The sequence below is a fragment of the Schistocerca cancellata genome, chromosome 7 (assembly GCF_023864275.1).
Source record: "Schistocerca cancellata isolate TAMUIC-IGC-003103 chromosome 7, iqSchCanc2.1, whole genome shotgun sequence".
In the NCBI taxonomy this organism is placed as follows: domain Eukaryota; kingdom Metazoa; phylum Arthropoda; class Insecta; order Orthoptera; family Acrididae; genus Schistocerca; species Schistocerca cancellata.
In genome coordinates this window covers 493,289,997-493,312,705 of record NC_064632.1, presented here as the reverse complement: position 1 = coordinate 493,312,705, position 22,709 = coordinate 493,289,997, and the positions used below count along the sequence as shown (strand labels likewise).

Genomic DNA, 22,709 nt, shown 5'->3' with positions numbered 1-22,709 from the left:
GCATAGACGCGTACTGCATTACTGACGATTCCAAACGACAGTTGCGGTAAGCACATGCGCGTGCTTCGCTCGAAGAAAGCGTATATGCTGCACATTATGTCTCTCGCTTGCTTCTGCAGAATTTACCACATACCACCACTATCAGAGATGACAGCTCACAACAAATAGAATAGAGATTCACTAAATAACTCGCTACGATCACGTTTAATGCTCGTAATAGTTACGGCATTAACAGCAGAGTGCTCACAATGTTTACTTGACGCCCGTTGGCTTTCGGAGAATGTGTGACGTATGTGCTCAGAACAAGCCTAAAAGCGACCGCCATTGTTTGTGACTCCAACAATAGCGACTGTGCTGCCAGCTGTCGTAGCCCTTGTATCACCTAACGGAGTGTACTAAGAGAACTTTCGTCTTGTTTAAGGTGTCAGCGAATTATGTCATTGTACCCTAAAGTTGGTAGTCATCTCTAGCATCTTATTTGGTACTGGAGTAGCTCATTCGAACTTCATGTTGAGACGTACTTGTAAATGCTGATTGTGGTCTGCTTGTGGTTTCTTATTAGTGTTAAGTACACAGTAAGAGTCTAACTGCACACTTCGCTAGACTGATACACTGATAATTCTTCGTGAAGAACGGGTTTTGCGAGATAATGAGATCACGGTATGTGCTTGCGGTATACATAACGAGCTATAGGATCAGCAAGGCGGGAACAATTTCCGGCCAACCCCAGGCACCGCATTCCAGAAATGTTTTTCTGTAGAAAGCCGTTGCGGGACTGGCAAGTAATTTCTCCCGGCCGCCACAGTCGAGGGGATGGAGGTTTTCAAAGAGAGAGAGAGGGCAACCATGTTACTAGAACATGGCATGAAATTGCGAGTCCCTAAAGTAACAAATAATTAGCACAGAAAGTTATTTACAGTAGTACGAAAATGCAAAACAAATACAGCTATAGAGTTCTGGAGCTAAAAATAATAAAATGTTATTGTTTTGTAACAAGAGGAAGAGCCCTGGCTTATGGCGGGGAATATGGCGATTAGCTGTTTCCTCATTTCGAAATAAGGCTGCTGAAACCTATGCAACAAGTACTTCACCCTTGACTGCAGCTTGACAGATGATTGCTGTGTCTCAGCTACGTAATACGTTTCATGAAACTGCGGTACCACACAAGGATGAGCAACTACCATTACTTGTCGTAGTTACTCATCCATGTGTGCTACCGTACCTCCATGAAAAATATTACAAAGCCAATACTTACGTATCCTAATGGTCTTTGATAGCATGTAAATTATTGTGCTCGAGCATAACTTTGTAGCGGTTTTCATTAGTTTAGTAAACATAACAGATACTCATAACAGAGACTTTAGTCTGCATTAACATATTGTCCTTCACTGTTTACAACAGTCTGCCAACGATTCCGCGATTGTAGAACGCATCTGGTTTTGAGGCGAAGAACTCGTCGTACTATGTTCGCAGCGCATTTTCACCCGGAAACAAGTTCCTTCAAAAATGGCTCTGAACACTATGGGACTCAACTGCTGTGGTAATCAGTCCCCTAGAACTTAGAACTACTTAAACCTACCTAACCTAAGGACATCACACACATCCATGCCCGAGGCAGGATTCGAACCTGCGACCGTTGCAGCAGCGCGGCTCCGGACTGGAGCGCCTAGAACCGCACGGCCACCGCGGCCGGCCAAAGAAGTTCCTTGAAGGTTGTTTGATTAAGTGCGGAAGAGCTCAAAATCTGAGTGCGGAAGCTCAGGTGAATAAGGTGGGTGCTGAATAACTTCAGAACCGAACCACTCTACACTGATTTTTGTCAGACTAGCAGATTGTGGGCGAGCCTTGTCGTGAAGCAGCATTCCCTCACGCGATCCGCCAGGTTAGCCGAGACCGCACACACCCGTTCCACAAGCTACGGATTCAACTCCGATGCCGCCACCCCCGTCGACGGATAACAACATACATGACGATAGCATGGCCGTAGACTCCCTTATTGTGACTACGGCTGCCTTTGTGCCGGAACGTCGTGAATCTTTGCCATCGTCTGACACAGAAGGACACACCAGGAAGCAACGCTCTCCGAAGCGGCGGAAGCGGAGGCGTAGAGCAACTTCCGAACGGGATGCGACACAGCCTCCAGAGGATGACGATTCCACCTTCAACGACGACGCTACCACAGAGGCAGCCGCCATTTGCTGCAGTGTGGAACCGTCGAACGAAACTGAGGACAAACCACATACATCTACAGGGACAAAATCGGATGCCGAGATGCAGGACAGATGCTGCCCACCACCTTCTGGAGTGCAAGCACCCATGCCGTGTCCTGAGGAATCTAGGGAGGCCGATCTTGCTTTCAGTTCCCCGACGTGGGCGGATGACCACGACAACGGAACCATGCAAGTTACGCCAACAGGGCCCACGGCATTGGCGCCGGCTCTCTAGAAAGGACTGCAGGTGAGGTTTGGGGGGATGCGGAGGTGTCAATACAGTCAGAAGCGTCATAGGTAATTCCAGTCTTAATGGATAACTTCACACCTGCGGTTCGGCAACAAGCTTATCGTATCGCCACGATTAACCTCAACACGATACGAACGGCAGTGAAGATCCAGTTGCTGCGTGAGATGCTTCGTTCTTCGGATGTTGACATTGCTCTGTTGCAAGAAGTGTATATAGCGGTCCTCCCCGTTTTCTACGGTTATGTGACATATGTGTCACCGGCGGACCGGAATGGCAGCGGTTCGGCAATACTAGTGCGCGACGGAATTGCCATCGAAGAAGTGACTTACCTTCCGTCAGGAAGGGGGCTGGCGATCACAGCACTGGGCACGCGCATCATTAACATTTACGCTCCATCAGGAACCGACCAACGCCGCGAACGATCGCTGTTCTACTCGGAGAATATCGCCCCCCTCTTTATCAGCCGCTTCGAGCAATATATCTTCGGCGGCGATTTTAACTGTGTGCTCCATCCCAAAGACCAAGTCCCACATTTCTCGACTTGTCAAGAACTTCGGCTCCTGGTTCGAGATCTGGTTCTCGCCGACACGTGGGAGACAGTGCACGGTGACCGTCCCGGGCTGACATACCTTACTAGTCACTCAGCCAGTTGCCTAGACCGCTTTTATGTCTCACGAGCTCTAGCACCGTGAGTATTGGACGCCGAACGTTGGCCGCTTTCATATGCACACTCACTCTACAACAGCAGCGGATATGGCGCAGCCGAGGACCCTGGAAGCTGAATGTGGCACATTTTCAAGCCCCGGAATGCTGTCAGATTATCGCCAACACATAGCTGGATTGCGAACGTCGTCTTTCCCGATACCCATCGACTCTAGCATGGTGGGTGGACTGTGCAAAACCAGCTTTTCGACGTGTGCTAACACAATTCGGAAAAGATATCGCAGCTTGGCATCGTCACACATTGGACTTTTATTACACGATGCTTCGCGAACTCGACAGCCAACCCTCATCTCCAAACCGACAATTGGAAAGCCGCCGAATTAAAGGTAAAATATTGTCTCTTACGAGGAAACGTTTGGAGGGGGGTCGTAGTGCGATCGCGACGTCAAGACAGAGTGGAAGGAGAAAACCCGTCTGTGCATCACATCGTGCTCGACAGCCGCCGACGCCGACAGCAGCTGATCACGGACCTCGTATTGCCAAGTGATAGGGTCGTAATGACTCAGGCGGCGGTAACAGAAGCCTTCGCAGATCACTATCGCCGGTTTTACGACGAGGTGAATACAGAGGACGAGGACGCGGACGATCACGACATACTGCAGCACGTGTCGCACACCCCCGACAATGCAGCAGCGGCGACGCTGTTAGGTGGGATTACACGAGACGACATCGAGGACGCGCTTATCAAGGGAGCACTCAACAAATCTCCCGGGCCAGACGGACTGCCGCTCGAGTTTTATCGTACTTTCCGCGATCTCATGATGCCCCGATGGATCGTCATGTACCAAGAACTGATGACCCCCGGTTCTCACGTGCCACCTCCATTCGTGGAAGGTCTCCTTATACCGTTACACAAACCTTCCAGAGGTCGGACGGTCGAGGATTACAGGCCAATTACAATGCTCAACTCGGACTATAAAATCGTCGGCCGACTACTCGCCAGCCGCATAAAGAAGGTTCTGCCCCTACTCCTCTCAATGGAGCAAACGCCATAGGGCGGAGTGACTAACATGGAAACGGCAACCAGTGAATGCAGGGATTTAATAGCCATCGCCACATCGTGTCGCCTTCGAGCTGCTCTGATCTCCACTGATTTCGACCACGCCTTTGACAGAGTTCACCACAAGTTCCTCCTGTCCGTTATGGCCCGCATGGGCTTCCCGCCTGACTTTCTCGACATCCTTCAGCGCCTTTTCCGTGGAGCTGCATCCCGTGTACTGGTGAACGGACGGATTGCGGGTCCCTTTCCGATCCAACGGTCCGTTCGCCAAGGATGCCCACTCTCCATGATCCTTTACGCGATCGCACTCGAACCACTTGTCGGAGGGTTGAAAAACAGGCTCTCGGCCATGTCATTGAGGGATCACACCGTTCACTGCAGGATATATGCTGATGACCGTCTATTACTTGTTCGATCTGGTGACGAGGTGCGCTCGGTGATACAATGGATCAATCGCTATGGTTTGGCAGCGGGCAGCCTCATGAATGTGGCCAAGTCGGCAGCGATGCCCATTGGGAGAGGTCTACAGGAGGACGCTTTAGCCCCACTCCCACTAGTTAACAAGATACGGTTCTTGGGCATAACATTTACACAGGATGGGCGCCGCACGGCTGCCATGAACTATGCACGATTACTACAGGCAATACGCACAGAAGTTCGCCGGAACTTACTTCGACGGATGGACCTCCTACAGCGTGTGGAATACCTCAACCTTCACGTGGCAACTAAGATGATCCACATGGCCCAGGTCCTACCGATATCGACAGCGATGGCACAAAGACTGCAAGCAGCGTTTGGATATTACCTTACCGCTGGACACCTATTCGAAGTCCACTACGAAACATTCACCCTCCCTCCGCTTGATGGCGGACTGGGACTTAAAAATGTACGAGCGAGGGCTACAGCATTATACTTGTGCACAATGATGAAATTGTGGACCCACAAAGATGCTTCCCTTACGGGTCGTCTGTTAGAGGAATTGCTGCCGGCGTCTCTTCTGCCACCTGACACGGTTGCGCACATTACACCCTCACTCTCGCACCTCTCGGCATTTATTCTTAAGTATAGTTACTTGCACCCTGACCTTCCCAACACTCGCACTCCCAAAGCGAGAGACTTTTACAGACTGCTGCTAAGGTCCATCCCTCGCAATGTGATTGAGAGGAAGAGCCCTACGACCCTATGGCCTGCAGTGTGGAGAGCGGTCCAGAAGTCGTTCCTCCCCACGCGGGTACGAGCCGCGTGGTACCAGGTGGTGAACAGGAAGGTTGTAACACGACAAAGGCTGCACGCTATTGCTGATGGCGGATTCTCCCCTTTGCCCACGTTGTCACCTCGTGGATACTGACGAACACCGTTTAACATGTTGATCGGCGTTAGAGGTATGGCTGCTAGTGCAGAAGATCCTCGCCTGCTACCTACGTATCGCGCCTCGCACAATTGAGCCACGGCTCCTCCTTTGTCCAGAGGATACTTATTTCCCACCTGCGAAGACTCACGCTCTCACATGGTTTAAAGGCATGTCCATATATTACCTCTTTCGAGATGATGGGAAGATGGTGCTTGATTACTGGCAATTCCTCCAGGACAGTCATAGCACACTTGAGTGTACACCCCGATACTATTTGCGCAGTGTCTTCGATAACCCGACTCACAGTTGGGGAGTACCGGGCAGAGGATGACCGCCTTCATGGGGCTCCACACGCTGCGAACTGTTGTACCAATTTGGAACATGGAATCTGTCCGCAGATTGGCCATGCACATGGAATGGCGTGCGGGATTTGGTTACATTTTTCTTTCTTTATTATCTATCATCCCACTATTGGTTTCAAATTCTATTTCATAGTTTAGAAGGAACTCTTGTTGCTACGGATGTACATTCTAATTTTGTTTGTCGTAACAGAAAGACGCCTTTTTCCATCTATATATTTAAAAAAAAGGTTTGCAGAGGAAAATTTAAAAAAAAAAGGAAAAAAAAGTTGGTAGAGCACTTCCCCGCAAAAGGCAAAGGTCCCGAGTTCGAGTCTCGGTCGGGCATATAGTTTAAATCTGCCAAAAAAATTAAAAAAAAAAGAGCGCTAACGCGCTGCTTCCTGGACTCAGATAGGCTCGCCGGCCCTGGTTCGAATCCGCCCGGCGGACTAGCGATGAGGGCCAGTGTGCAGGCCAACCTGGAGGTTGTTTTTAGGCGGTTTTCCACATCGCGCTAGGTGAATACCGGGCTGGTCCCCACGTCCAGCCTCAGTTACATTACTCGCATATATTTGAAAACGTTCACACTATTCCATGGCTTACACGAGATGCAGACAGCTGGGGTACACTGCTTCCGTCCCTGGGGGTACGGGGTGCGACAGGGAGGGCATCTGGCCACCCCTTAAAATTAACATGCCACGTCCTTTTAACCATAACAGCAGACCCCCAAATTGGGATTAATGCTTGGAGAGCATTATGTCATGAAGTCTTCCTGGTCGTTGTTCTTAGACTGCATCTGCAAGGCGTCTCAGTTGTGAATGTCAGCAGTTATGGTTATACCTCGGGGAAAACCACACCGTCACTGTTCCACCAAATTTTTAGCATTATCTTTTGTGGACGAGTGCAGGTCTTAGAACGGGTATCGCCGCTTTGTTTGGGCTCAGCAATTCCTTTCTTTTCCTTATATTAGCATAAAGGCACTACGATACATGATAGAAATGGTCGGTGTTTTTCAGATGCCAACTGATGGCGAACAAGCAGAGATACAAATATGGCCACCTGCTGATTTTTGTTATTTTGGCTTACAGCATGTGGTACCCATACACTCGAGTTTTTAACCTTTCCCACTGCATGAAAATGCCGCACGATGGTGTAGTGATCAAAGCTCATCACGTTTTCCAGCCCTCGAGTGCAGTGACGTAGATCATTGTGGATGAAAGTGTTTAAACGATCTCCATCAAACCCCGAAGGTCTTCCTGAACGTGGTGAGTCTTTAATGGCAAAACGGTTTAATATCAAAACGATCCTCCTTAAAACGAGGAAAACATTTTCTTGACGTGTTCTGTCCAGTGGCATTATCCTGATACACGGCGCAAACGTTTCTGGCCGAATAATCTGCTGCCACCCCTCAAACCGAAGAATGCGTCGGAAATGTTCCGATTTCTCCACTTCTCACTCCATTTTCTAGCATTCACAACTACACTCACTATCTCCAAATGACAATATGACAATATGTAAACTCAAATAGCAACAGAAGTACAAATAAGAAAGTGGCAATCTGTAAATAAACCTAGAGCAACCGGAATACCAACATACGAAACAAAATCAATACGAATTTATGCACGAACCTAACACTCATTCGATGTTTTTGCCACTATATATTTCGTTACAGGAGTCAATATGAACTTATTTGGATAATTTTAGCAGAGCTCAAATGGCTCTAAGCACTATGGGACTTAACATCTGAGGTCACCAGTCCCCTATAACTTAAAAGTACTTTAACCTAACTAACCAAAGGACATCACACACATCCATACCCGAGGCAGGATTCGAACCTGCGACCGTAGCGGTCGCGCGGTTTCAGACTGAAGCGCCTAGATCCGCTTGTTATCACAGCACTTTCCTACGTTTTCTGTGGTCTGGAAGTAATAAATACACATTTTATTCACGAGTAACGAAATTTTTATTGTATCTCACTGTAGAACGACCGTCATAATGCCATAATAGGTGCGCAACTTTAGTGATCAGTCCTTGACATTAAATTCAGCTAGCGACGACCCTCTCATTCAACAGTTAATTTATTAATATTATATTTCAGAATTACCGGTTGGCTTGCTAGAGGACCTTACTTAATTAGCACTCTGGAAAGTTGTGGGGCAATGTGCGAGTAAAGTGAAGATCCTCAGCCAAACAGGAGATGTTACTGAGGAGAAAGAGTACTCCATATCCGCACACAGAGCAACAAGTAATGTACACATATGATGGGAGACATCATTTTCCGATAACCCAAAGACAGAATGAATTAGAAGTCACGTTTGATGTTAGAGGTAACGATTAACTGAAGTGGGGAAACCAAAACACTTGCAGTTTGTGTCTCATCTAGTACAACACGAAGCCATATATCCCAGAAACTAACACGAATACTAAGCTTGATATATCGCAGGACCGTGAGTCGAACTCGACACGTTTGCCTTTCGCGGGTAAGTGCTCTACCACTGAGCTACCCAAGCACGACTCATGCCCCGTCCTCACTTACTTCTGCCAGTACCTCGCACACGGTTTTAATCTGCCAGGAAGTTTCGTATCAGCGCACACTCCGCTGCAGAGTGAAAATCTCATTCTGGAAACATCCCCCATCCCCCATCTCCTTTATTTCAGGAGTGCTAGTTCTGCAAGGTTCGCAGGAGAGCTTCTGAGTTTGGAAGGTTGGAGGCTTGGTACTGGCAGAAGTAAAGCTGTGAGGACGGGGCGTGAGTCGTGCTTGGGTAGCTCAGAAGGGGGAGCACCTGTCCGCGAAAGGTAAAGGTCCCGAGTTCGAGTCTCGGTCCGACGTTTAATCTTCCACGAAGTTTCACGAAAAACATAACCCACATAACCAAAGATCGAAGATCGTGTTACAAGATAAAACACGGCCGCTTAGAAAAATTTATGAATGACTGTGCTGATAAACCTCTTCCATTATTTGTTTTTCAAACAGCTGAGCAAAACTTAACGTACTCAGACATTACTCTCTTTACTTATTCTGATCAACACCAAACTGACACACAATATTTTTAGCGCAACTCAATCTGACTTTTAATAATCCCTACAAAAGAATGGCCCCGACTAACAATAACCTATACCTTTCATGAATCACTTACCTCACAAAAATCTTCGTTATTCAAACTACTGCAATACAGCGAGTGCCAATACTGCCAGAAGATTCTAACTACTTAAGTCACTAACTACTGATAGGCATAGTTAGCAAATGAAATATTTTGATAAAGAACAAACAATGTATCTACTTTAATAGTGTTCAAAAGTCATTTTATATATATATATATATATATATATATATATATATATATCAATTCATGACACCCAGTCTTACAAATTTACTGTCTCTGATGGACACACGTCCAGATCATCCGCTCTCAAAACTCCGCTATCTCTCTCCCCACATCCACCACTGCTCGCGGTTCACCTCCAACTACGCAACGCTACGCGCTGTTCACATCCAACTGTCCAGCACCACAGTAGCGAATATTACAACAATGCCAATCAGCCACAGACTGCACACAGCACAGCCAGTGATTTTCGTACAGAGCGTTACGTGGCGTTACCAATATAAAAACCTAAACAGCCTACTTACAAAGACGTCTACATTTACCACTAAACAGGTAACAATTTCTGTCCTCGCAATTTCTATGAAAATATTTCCAAGTTATATTTATGTTTCGGGATAGGTTTGACAGAAAAATTCACCAGCTGAATCGGAAACAGCGGAGCCCCAGGAATGGGCAGACTGATTACATTCTTTCCGAGTTGTTAAATTATTGTTGAATATCGATTGTAGCTGATCTATAAGTATGAAAATATTTCATATTTCTACAACGTACTTGCCCTCTAAGTCCCATGGATTTCGTACCTGTTAGATTTAAGTATCGTTTCGACCGCACGAAAAAAGAGTGTGGGTCTGGTGTTGACTTTGTGTAAACAATTACACCGGCTTTCCTTTGGAGAGATTCAAGAGAAATCTACAAGAGAATTTTCACTGCGCTCCTCCCCCATGTGTTTTCTCTGAGATTTTATGTAACTGTGTAATAAATCTGATGCATGACTGTCTTCGTAAATCAGCTGTCTCGTAAATATTAACATGTTTGCAGAAATGAACGAACAGCCCTTCAAGAGCATTTTGTTACTAGTATTAACTTTATAAAAGTCAATCAGACAATGAGCAGTATCCGGACTGCAAATCCGCAACCAGTTAACAATTTAAAATAAATTAGAATGTAAATGAGACACAGAATATTTTGATCTAATTCGAAACAAAAATCAAGTCTCCGCCACAGATTCAAACTGCTTAATTTTGCGTTAGTACTGATTTGGCGAGAACATTGTTGGGTGCCTTAAATTGTTTGCGGCATAGAAACATCCATCACCTTAATAGCCACATCATAAAGGCATTTGCTAATCTTGTTTACATACTTTGGTTGACTTTACCAGATATGACGTGTTAACGGTTTAAGAACTTTTAGCACTGCACTCGATAATGGTGTAAAAGCCGTAAAATCTAGATTGTACAGAAGAAAAATGCAATAACACAGTTCAACGACGGTGCATTATTTCGAATACGTGGGGGGAATATGCTTAATGTGTTGATCTTTGACTAGAGCACCATTCATGACAGTTATGATGTTGCTTGTAATGGTATGACGACTGAGAATTGCGACCTACTATGCTCATATTAAAATAGGGAGTGTACCAAACAGATCATCAAATAATCCAGTGGTTTCTTACTCTTTCAACTGGTTGATCGTTGATGAACTTCCAGCATACTGATATAATTGTAAATCATTACACGGCGTAACTGCTTCTTTGCTCATTTTTGTCATGGTTTTTGCATTTTCGAAAATACCATTTTGAATATCTGTTACGATGGGTCGTGGACCGAAACGAGTCATTGAGTGAATAAGTAAAGTGAAATTTACAACTTTGGCTTGTTGGTCGTTTCCTAACACGTCTTAAACAATATTCACAAGTTTTGGGAAATAGACACAGTTATCAAGAAAAACATTTATGTAAGTGAATATATATAAAAAGTAGTAAACATTATAATGATCGGATGTGCATCGATAATTCTGAGAAATGGATGACCAATAAGCTATGAATATATAAACAAAAAGTGAGTAATAAACAAGTGAAGCCTTACCTCCTATAAGTTCTAGCACACCTGAAACTCTTACCATTTTATATGTGTGGAGTTTGTGCCCGCACATGATGGGACTTCATACATTAAGACAGGGCTTCCCAACCTTTTCAGCTGGTGGACCCCTTTTTCAGTCGAAAATCCATGGCGGAGCCCTAGTCAGTCAAGAGCACAGTAACTTTAAATTTCAGAGCGAAACCCATGGAAACTGAAAGTGTCTTAATGCTAGTTCCATGTGCCCAATGACACCCCCCCCCCCCCCAAAGCTTAGAGATGAATGAAAACAACTTGAAGGTCAAAAATCGACTTATGAAATAGGTAGTGCACTGACGAAGCAAGCATACGTGCCAGTGAGCGCTGTGATTGGTCGACAAAGCTCGCTCCGCGCATGCGTAAAAGGTTTCAGCGCATCTACCGCTGTGAGCCGTCCCACAAGTGACCCCCATATTGTTGCGAAACAGTCGATCAGAGAAGCCACATTCTCCGACACTAAACTATGAATGCGGTCTCACTTAGGAACCGCAAAGGCTGCTTGGGAATACGACCTGAAGTAAAAGTACACATGTTTTTCACACGAAAAAAAATAGTGATGAATTTGATTTTCACATTTTTATTCAATAATTTTACTCATTATTTTACATAATTTGGTGAAGGATGGCCGCGGACCTCTTAGAAAGTGCCGGCGGACCCCTAAGGGGTCCGCGGACCACACGTTGGGACGCCCTGCATTAAGAAAAAGAAAAGAACGAGAAAAACAACGCCTTTCTAACCCCAACTACCTATTTTCTAAAGATACTACTTACAGTTTTGTCATGTTTGGTTCCACAACCTTTCGAAATTTTTCGAAAGATTATATTATTTGCAAGAAACTGTATATCTGTGTACATTTAAACAACAACAGTTGTTGCTTACTTTTTCCATAGTTTATTAGAAAGGTCTCTTATTGGTCAAACAATAAATCTACCTTTAACTAATTTTAACACAGATCGCTGTTTTATACATACAGGTATCTTACAAGCTTATTTAAATATATATTTTGCATTAACATTTTCATTGCTTGAGACCTCAGCAGTTTTCGCGTTTTGTGCTACGCTCTTAAACTCATTTTAGCATCTACTAGCTTCAGAGTATAATTCAGGCGAGTAGTTTTGCGACCTGGAACCCTTGTCGCCCATGTTGAAGACGCTATTTCTGCAGACGGTGACTAATAAATATGGAAATTACATACGCGAGAATATCCATTATGCTCTATTGTTATCCCAACTTAAATGGATGGGAACGCTATTCCAGTAATAGCTATCCGGGAATAAAATGGCGTTGTATGTACAATGTACACTCCACGTAGGGGTGTCCAACCTTTTAGCTTACCTGGGCCACATCGGAAGAAAACGAGTATTTCTGGTCGCACATAATACACCTAGCACTAACAATACATGTTGAGGCAAAAAAGGGTTGTGTCCGATGAGAATGTATAATTAACACATGTAGGTAATTATTAACTATTAACGATGCTTTATTCTAAAAAACAAGCTGGAATTAATTTGTTATTATATTCCTGAGATTTGATTAGTAATTTTATTTGCATGGGGTCCTCAAAAAAGCCGAATAACTTTAGGGACAGGTTCCTTATACAGAAATAAGAAAAAATGTCCAATTAACATGGGCTCTCGTTCATCTTCGCTAGTGTAAAACATGTCTCTTTTGCTGAACAAGTGCTCATAGCGCATAAGGTATGCATCTTAAAGAGCCTGTTTACTGGACATTTTTTCTTGTTTTGGTCACTACTACCTTCTCCCAAATTAAGAAAAGCTAAGAGCTTGCAGTAGAGAAGATTTGTTTCATAGTACCGATCTCATATCTCTTGAGGTACTGGTATACGTTTTAGAGCCATTGTTTACCAGACTTACCTTCTTCTTTTGGTATAAGGAACCTGCCGCTAAAGTTTGTCGCTGTTTTTTTTTTTTCATTTCGCACACGTGGTAAAAGTAATTACAAATCGTGGAATTGATGTGACATTTGAATTACGATAGTGACAGAATTACAGTACTATCAGAGAGCAAACATTGGCAGTAATTGCAATCCACATGAAAATTTCTAAATTCTACTGTAGAAGTAACAGAGAACTGCCATGTATTTCCACAAATTAGGTACCTTATACGTCACTACATCTCTGGTTTCGTAGTTGCAACTGAAGTAGCCGTAAGATAACAGATCAACGCGTCTGACGAATTGGCCGATTATAAGAACGAGACTGAGGGTTCAGTATAGCGTAGATGGCAATGTTAAGAAGAGAGAACAGCATCGTATGACGGGAATTTCAGACTGAAAATAATCAATTTATCGTACCTTACACAAACGGAATTTTATGGAATTTCTTTTCTTTTTTTTAAAAAAAAAAAGAAGAGAAAAAAAGAAAGAAAAACGTTCGAGTGATGGATTCCAGCTTCTGGGGCCGCACTGAAACTTGCTCTGGGCCGCATGCGGTCTGCAGGCCAAGGAATGGACAACCCTGCTCCAAGTTATACTGTGTTGTCCCTATCCCTCTGTACGATCAGAAGTAAAGCCTATTAGGGCCCCTTCATACGATGACACCGAGAAGTGCTTCTCCTTCAATCCGGAACCGTGCTGTCGCTGCGGTCGCAGGTCCGAATCCTGCCTTGGGCATGGAGGTGTGAAATGTCCTTAGGTTAGTTAGGTTTAAGTAGTGAAACCTCCCCTTAGAAAAATTCATGAATGATTGTGCTGATAAACCCCTTACGTTATTTGATTTTCAAACAGCTGAGCAAAACTGAACGTACTCAGACATTTCTCTCTTTCTTATTCAGATCATCAATAAAGTGACACACAATATTTTTAGCACAACGCAATCTGACTTTCAATAATCCCTACAAAAGAATGGCCCTGCCTAACAATACCTCACTTACCTCACAAAAATCTTCGTTACTCGAACTACTGCAATACTGCCAGCAAAATAAAAGATTCTAACTACTGAAGGCACTAACTACTGATAGGCATACTTAGCAAATGAAAGATTTTGATAGACAACAATCAATGTATTTACCCTAATAGTGTTCAAAAGTTCATGACATCCGATCTTAAAAATTTACTGTCTCTGATGGACACACGCCCATATCATCCGCTCTCAAAAGTGCGCCATCTCTCCCCCCACATCCACCACTGCTGGCGGCTCACCTCCAACTGCGCAACGCTATGCACTGTTCACATCCAACTACCCAACACTACAATAGCGAATATTACAACAATGCAAACCAGCCACAGACTGCACACAGCACAGCCAGTGATTTTCATACAGAGAGTTCCGTGGCGTTACCAATATAAAAACCTAAACAGCCTACTTACAGTAGTTCTAACAAGGGGAGGCCACGATGTTTGGAACGCGGATTTACTGCGAACTTCGTACACTCGTAGTACTACATTAGGACAACAAAATGTGTAACCAGTAGCGGGTGCCATTTTTAACATGAAGCGCCGGCTGCCGAGTGAGATCTTGAACTGCCTATGGATGCGTTTAGAAGACTGTAACTGACAAAAATAACAAGGCAGTGAAGAATGATTTTGCGATGTTGCTGTTCGGGACTGCTCTTTTGTCCACGGAATTTACCCTGGAAGGAACACACATAAAGGATTTACTGAATGATTAATTTGGGTCTGGTAAATGATGATGAGGAACCTCAGGCTGAAGAAGAAAATGTGCATGCTGTACTGCCACCAGTTGAAGGTGACAGTGAAGGTGCTTAATTGTGCTACTGCTAAAGACTCATTCTTTGAATGCTGTAATTTATGGCTGCAATTATTTGTCACCTTATTTATGTCATTTCATTGTAGAAATTTTTGTTACTGTTTTTGTGGAATAAAAAAAAGTGGTAAAAAAAGTGGTTAGCGTTGAAGCCCCGTAATCGCTGGGTCACTGGAACGAGTCCCGCTCGTCAGTTTTTTTTATATCTAACAGTCATTTTCTTTACTAATTATATTGCAATTGATGTAATGGGAAAAATACGTGTAATCGGATAAACGTTTGTTAAATTTACAACGTTATTTTGCTGTCTACAATTTTTTATTATCATAAACAATATAATATTCATAACTGCTGACTGGTAAACGACCAAACGCATAAACTGATACTGAAAATGTATGCTTGTCTGTGTCTTCAAAATTGGTCGTATTTAATCGAAAGAGAACGAGAAATTGCTTCTCGTGAAGACGCTATTAAAATACACTCGATACTGCATGACCAATGATCAGTGCCGATATTTAAGGAAATGCTGCGTTATGCATGGTTTCCTCCCAAATTATCGGCTGAAAGAGAGGTTTTTGAAAACGTTAACGAGGTTTGTGTTTCCATGGAAAACCTTGCGTGTGCGGAAACAGCATTTATTCAATGCAGCTGGTGATGTTTAACTTTGTTTTTCATGAATGAGATTTTCACTCTGCAGCGGAGTATGCGCTGATATGAAACTTCCTGGCAGATTAAAACTGTGTGCCCGACCGAGACTCGAAGCCGGGACCTTTGCCTTTCGCGGGCAAGTGCTCTACCATCTGAGCTACTGAAGTACGACTCACGCCCCGTACTCACAGCTTTACTCCTGCCACTACCTCGTCTCCTACCTTCCTAACTTTACAGAAGCTCTCCTGCGAACCTTGCAGAACTCCTGAAAGAACACTCCTGAAAGAAGGGATATTGCGGAGACATGGCTTAGCCACAGCGTGGGGGATGTTTCCAGAATGAGATTTTCACTCTGCAGCGGAGTGTGCGCTGATATGAAACTTCCTGGCAGATTAAAACTGTGTGCCCGACCGAGACTCTAACCCGGGACCTTTGCCTTCGAGTCTCGGTCGGGCACACAGTTTTAATCTGCCAGGAACCTTCGTTTTGTTTTTCATGCTTTTACGAAAAATACCATCCCGCAAATTGTACTCGTAATGTCGAATGCGACGATTAACTGTTCATTTTTCGAAAGACATCTGTGCCGGTAAAAAGTTGGAGGTAATAATTAGTTTCAGGCTCCTTCCAGGGATAAGGGATTTCTCAAATCACGGACAAGCAGTCATTTTCAGTATTACTTTATGCGTTTGGCCGTTTAATAGTCAGTAGTTATGAATATTATATTATTTGGGATAACAAAAGTTTGTAGACTGCCAAATAACATGGTAAATTTAATAAAAGTTAGTCCGATTACAGGTGTTTTTCCCATTACATCAGTTGTAATATAAATAGTAAAGAAAATTACTGTGTTAGAAATAAAAAAAAAAACTGATGAGCGGGACTCTATCCAGCGACCCTGCGATAACGGGGCTTTAACGCTAACCACTTTTTTTTATCTCATTTTGCTCGTTTTCGTTCGTTGTATCTGTTCGGGGCCGACGCCGCAAGACACCCGTTTTATTTCGTCGTTGATCCATTCAGTTTTTTTATTACAGAGGGCAGCTAACCCTCTGACCGAACATCCACTCGGCTGCCGGCGCTTCATGGTAAAAATGTCCACGCACAGGTATATATTTGACGACCGAAATTACCTTGCAATTTTCTCAGTAACGCTTGAGAAGTACGCGCTACAGCTTACACATTTTGTTGTCATCGTGGAGTACTACGAGTGTACGATGTTTGCAGTAAATCAGCGTGCCAAACATCGTGGCCTCCGCTTGTTAAGTTCCAGGGGACTGCTGACCTCAGACATAAGTCCCAAAGTGCTTAGAGCCATTTGAACCATTTGAAGTGCTTCTCTGCAGCGCCAGAGCCTTCAAATGGCGCGGCACGGAACGCCGCCACTGACTACTTCAGCGGCTGTTGCTAAGAGCAGCTTTGATGGTGCCGCTACTGCTACTGCTACTGCTACTGCTGCGCTGACGTCACGTGCCGGTTGTTCATATGCGGCGACACGCTGCTTGGCTGATCAACAGCGCCTCCAAGTGGCGGCGTGTGAAGGCTGCTTTTGAAAGCAATATTCCCTCAGCGGTGTCAATAGTCCGCCACTGAAGCGCTGTGGCGCTGCACGTCAAAAGGCGCCCATTTAAGCCAATGCTTTGCCGGCGTAAGTGCTTCTCAATGGCTTCGCATGAAGGGCGGCGGGAGTACGAGATACAGGTAGGTGAGAAGCGTGCTAACTAGGGGACCGGACACCGATTCGATTCATATTCACAGATTGTGTAGAGCACGACTTCGACTTCAATATAAGTAAATAGGCTGACGCAACTCGCAGTCGTTTACGAGAAAACCTAGTTTCAAAATTTTATGCTAATTTGTATATATGTTTGGCATTGTCTGTAGAACTAAGCGTTTAGTTTCAGGGGTGTGAGGTGCATAGCCAAGCATCCCTGCCTGCACTTCCTTGTATTTCTCTTCCCACCTAATTATTACGACTGCGCACAATTTCATTATTGAATGACTCATTTATTGTTTCCGTAATCTTTATCCGGAAAAAAAAGAGAAAAAAATTTTCACAGTGAGACTGAAAAAAAGGATCGTAATAAGTTTCAATCAAATCAGTATAGCCATTTTATTTATACTGTTTCATCTACATGTGTGGTATCGATGGTAAGGATGCCACATAGTTTCAAAGTTTGGCACTACCACGAGACACCGACGGCAGCGCCCTCTAGCTGGTGCTGTGCAGCTCTACGAGCTCCCCTACAGATTCTGCGCATTTCATCAGGTGCAGCTAGCCAGCAAACATCGCTTCAACTTCGCACCACCTTGAAAATTATGTATTCTCATTACTTGAGTAAAGGGGATTCAAATTCATACAGCAGTACCGACGTGTTTTACCTTTTTCTGATCCAACTCACGCGCCGCCTTCCAGGCGGCATACACAAACATGCGTAGGAAGTACAATTTGTAACACATGGAGCACTGTACGAATGAGGCCGATATTGATCATAGAAACATGTAAATCAATAATTATTGCGACGTGCATCACTTGTAATGTACGCCGAATCTTTCCATGTGCGTGGATTTTTAACGTGTCTGTTGTAAAATACTCTTGGGTTACACTCGTAAGCGGTTCACCGTCATCACACAATTTTGCGGCGTACCACGAATATCTGTTGTCAGAATTAAGAGGGAATGAAAAAAAGAGTACCGAAGCGAGATTCGATCAACAGAACTCGCGCTTATGAAACTAAGTGCTTACTCACAAAAAAATAAAATTAAAAAAATTAAAAGTGATTCAAATGGCCCGAAGCACAATGGGACTTAACATCTGAGGCCATCAGTCCCCTAGACTTATAATTACTTAAACCTAACTAAATTAAGGACATCAGACACATCCATGCCCGAAGCAGGATTCGAACCTGCGACCATAGCAGAAGCGCACTACCGGACTGAAGCGCCTAGAACCGCTCGGCCGTATCTACCGATTAAGTGCTTTCTCCCTTTTCTGCGAAATCCTTAGTTACCAGCGACCGTACGAAGTACGAAAGCGAACTTAAAATGTTCAAACTCGAAATTCTCGAAAACAGTTGAGTGTTTCGTCTTACTATTTACGTATGTTCAAGTCGCGCCCTACGCAGCCTGTCAGTATGAAGCAGATCGGTGAGGGCAAGTCTCGTACGATCCCGTTGTTAGACGTCACAAGTTGCTGAAGGAACGAAGAAGGGGTCGGGAGGCCGACTTAACAAAGCTAAAGTAGAGGAATGGTCTCATTCGCCATCGAGACACGCGAAGAGGGAGCGGCGTTTCGTATGGTTGAATGCAACAACATGAAGTCCGTAGCGGATGGCTGTTCTCTACGCTATCTGTAGAAGTACGTGGCACGTATTAGGATGAACAAAGGAGACAGCGCCGCTGTACTACTGCAGTTTCGCACTCACCTTGGCGCCGATTTGGTTTCCACATTGGCCCGCCTGGATGTGTACTATCTCCCTCATTTTCGGGTGTCAGAGGTTCCGTCTCACGAACAAGTGGAAGCAGTATACAACGTCTTTCGTCTTGTGGGAAGACACCGGACTGCAGGACGCGATTGAGGCTCAAGGACGCCCTCGACTGGGTTTATACCCAAGCTGCCACGGCGCGGACCCAGTGCTCATGCGCGCCGAAATGGCGTGCTGCCATTGGTCGGTGTCCCGCAGAGTGAGCTGTTATCACCTGCGTAAGGGCAACGGCAGAGGCTACCCTTCCGTCATCATTCGAATTAGCGAGTCGGAAGCATGCAAAGACCGAAGCGAGGGAGTAGCCGAATGCCGGCCTTGGGGCACGCCAAATTAAACCTCCAGCAACTGGAACTTCCTTGAGAAACAAAAGAAGAGCTCCCGCTATCACCGCCATTAACGAAGCTCGCCGAAGGGGAAGAAACCGAGGAAGTGGCTATGTGCAGACGGAAGAACTGCCCGAGGAGTGCAATTATCAATGATTTCCCCAGCAGGAACTGCTAATGCATTTGCACAGATATCAGATCTCCGAGAACGCTCAGAAAGCGCTTCTACAGAATGAAAATCTGATGTGCCACATCCATCGTTAGTACTTGAGTTTGGAAAGAGCTACAGGCATTGTCATCAACATCTGCAAAGCTGTACCACCGCTTTTGAAGTGGAGACGGCAGGCAGAGATCTTTACAAGTTACCACTAAGTAATTCAAAAGATTTCCGACGAGTGACAAATGAAACGACCAATAAAGGAAGAAATCAGTTGGAAATGGTACCCTCACTGTCTCATATGTAAACTAAAATCCATAATATCTACAAAGCCATATTCAGTAGTGTAATCACTTGTCTACATGTGCTAAATTGAGATCGTTTCAAAGAGCTTTTACTGTCAGCTTGGAGAACTTGTATATTTCTATTGGCTATTATCTATTGTCTATTTATGAAAGATGTTTATATTTTATTAACAGGATTAAGTAGGAGTAATTAATATTTGTCATTTTGGAAATAATTGTGGTAGCAGGGAATGTCTGCACCAAAATAATGTTGGCGGGAGAGATCGTACATTGATATAATTTGAAAAACGGCCGGGGAGACCGCGTATGGATACATTTTAAGAAAAGAGCGGGAAAGATCGCGCATTGATACATTTTGTAATGGTATCATGGACTGTCTGCACCAGGAAGCATTGTTGGCGGGAGAGACCGCACTTTAGCGTTCGTAGGAAGTCAGTAGTAAGCGAGATGTGAAGCGAGTCGGTAGCAGGTCTGAAGCGAGAGGTTGAGAGAAGTTGTGTGCCTGCCAGCCACCAGCTATGATTTACAAAAGATTATAAACGGATGTACAGAGACATCAGCTAACTATTATCATAAGAGGAACTAATATTATTGAATTTTTTTTTTTTTTTTTTTTTTTTTTTTGAGAAACTCAACACTACTGAAGGTATGTTTGCTCAGTGCTGATTGTCAGATTATTGTAAAAAGTAAGTCCCATTTGAACGTTTGTGAAATCATTTACTAACAACAGTAAATATTTGAAGAATCGTTTTCAGAATATAATTAATTTTTGCCAGCAATATTGCATTACTGATTATAATCCATCCCAAAAACCATCAACGTAAAACTATGCAAAATTTGATTGTTATCAAGAAAAAGTTTAACTATGAATTACGTAACTTCAGTCAAATTAATTAAAGAATAACGTCAGATTTGATAATAAATACAGCCACTTGTTATGACAGCCGACCATCAGCTAATAGAGTATAGTAAAACAGAGTAAGTATATTCATGTCGCAGTTCGATGTAGCAGCCAGATGGCGATCCAGTAACAGTAAAAAAGGTAAGGAACAGTGTAACTAGGCTGTTTATGTTTTCTTATTGGCAATGTTACGTAGCGCTCTGTATGAAAATCACTGGCTGTGCTGTGTGCAGTCTGTGGCTAGTTTGCATTGTTGTCTGTCATTGTAGTGTTGGGCAGCTGAACGTGAACAGCGCGTAGCGTTGCGCAGTTGGAGGTGAGTCGCCAGCAGTGGTGGATGTGGGGAGAGAAATGGCGGAGTTTTGAAATGTGTAAAAATGGATGTCATGAACTGCTGTATATATTATGACTTTTGATGACTATTAAGGTAAATACATTGTTTGTTCTCTATTAAAATCTTTCATTTGCTAACTATGCCTACTAGTAGTTAGTGCCTTCAGTAGTTTGAATCTTTTATTTAGCTGGCAGTAGTGGCGCTCGCTGTATTGCAGTAGTTCGAGTAACGAAGATTTTTGGTGAGGTAAGTGATTTGTGAAACGTATTGGTTAATGTTAGTCAGGGCCATTCTTTTGTAGGGATTTTTGAAAGTCAGATTGCGTTGCGCTAAACAATATTGTGTGTCAGTTTAAGCACAGTCTTATATAATAGTTCTAAGGGGAAGTGTCATAACAGTTTTGGGTTATTGCAGGTAACGACTGAGGGCCACGACGACGACACATTCTATGTTTCGTCGAAATAATCAGCAAATCACTTTTAATAAGCAGCATTTAAATTTGTATGCGAAGATTGCACTTGTTGAGAAAGAGAATTAATTTCAAAGGGAATATTTCGTTGGTTATCATTGAGCAAGCGATAGAAACCCTTAGGGAAGGTTTCATAGGTTATTGTAGAAGGGAAGGTTGCGTAACAAAAGAGATGTAGAGGAGACGGGAAGGTTTCAAGGTGATGGTTCCCAAGTTGGGTAATGGCTTCAACACAATATTAACGATGAAGAGGATGAACGGTTTATTAGAGACAGCGGGTTTGTGCGCCTGGTTTCAACGCTTCTCATACCATGCGTCCGTGGAAGTCTCTCCGCAGCGGTGAGCCACGCGTGTCTCGCCCAGCAGAGCGCAAAGGATGGCAGCACATTCGAGTAAGTCTCACCTGCACGTGTTCTGTGAACAAGCAGCGGTAGGTTGGGGGTAGTAGTGTTGTGTGTGCATTGCAGCTATTATTTGTGTTATTTTCTAGTTGTTGTGGGTGTCCAGTTCTTGTGTGCGTAAGCTGAGTGTGGTGAGAACGCTTGCTGTTGCAAAGAGAGCGTTTTTAGTGGAATACATTTTTCGTGCAGGAGGAAATTTTACGAAGCGTATGAGGCGGCAATTTAGACTGCATTTTCCTGCTTTGAGGAGTCCACATCGTAATACTCTACGTAGACTCGGAAATTCTAAACAGTTGAGTTCTTGATGCAGCACGAACGGATAGACCCACAAATCTTGCAGAACAGGATGTTCAAATTGGCTCTGAGCACTATGGGATTTAATATCTGAGGTCATCAGTCCCCTAGAAGTTAGAGCTACTTAAACCTAACTAACATAAGGACATCACACACATCCATGCTCGAGGCAGGATTCGAACCTGCGACCGTAGCGATCGTGCGGTTCCAGACTAGTCCCCTAGAAGTTAGAGCTACTTAAACCTAACTAACCTAAGGACATCAGATACATCCATGCCCGAGGCAGGATTCGAACCTGCGACCGTAGCGATCGCGCGGTTCCAGACTAGTCCCCTAGAAGTTAGAGCTACTTAAACCTAACTAACATAAGGGCATCACACACATCCATGCTCGAGGCAGGATTCGAACCTGCGACCGTAGCGATCGCGCGGTTCCAGACTGAAGCGCCTAGAACCGCTCGGCCACCAGCGGTCGGCAACAGAATGTTGATTGACTTTCGGACTTCATGTTGTGGAGTGCAACAAATCAGTACGGTGATTATAGTAAGAGGCTGAAGTCTCTCGTGCGACAACTCA

The 22,709-nt window shown here is 44.3% G+C and overlaps 1 protein-coding gene across 1 annotated transcript in view; it reads right to left on the bottom strand.

Moving 5' to 3' along the window:
• The window catches only part of LOC126092007 (tubulin beta-1 chain-like), a 93,090-nt gene extending 74,143 nt beyond the window's left edge, over window positions 1-18,947 (bottom strand). The window contains exon 1 of the mRNA XM_049907383.1: window positions 18,891-18,947. Coding sequence (XP_049763340.1) covers window positions 18,891-18,947 — 57 coding nt within the window. The remainder of the gene's footprint in view (window positions 1-18,890) is intronic.
• Window positions 18,948-22,709: the final 3,762 nt, after the last annotated feature.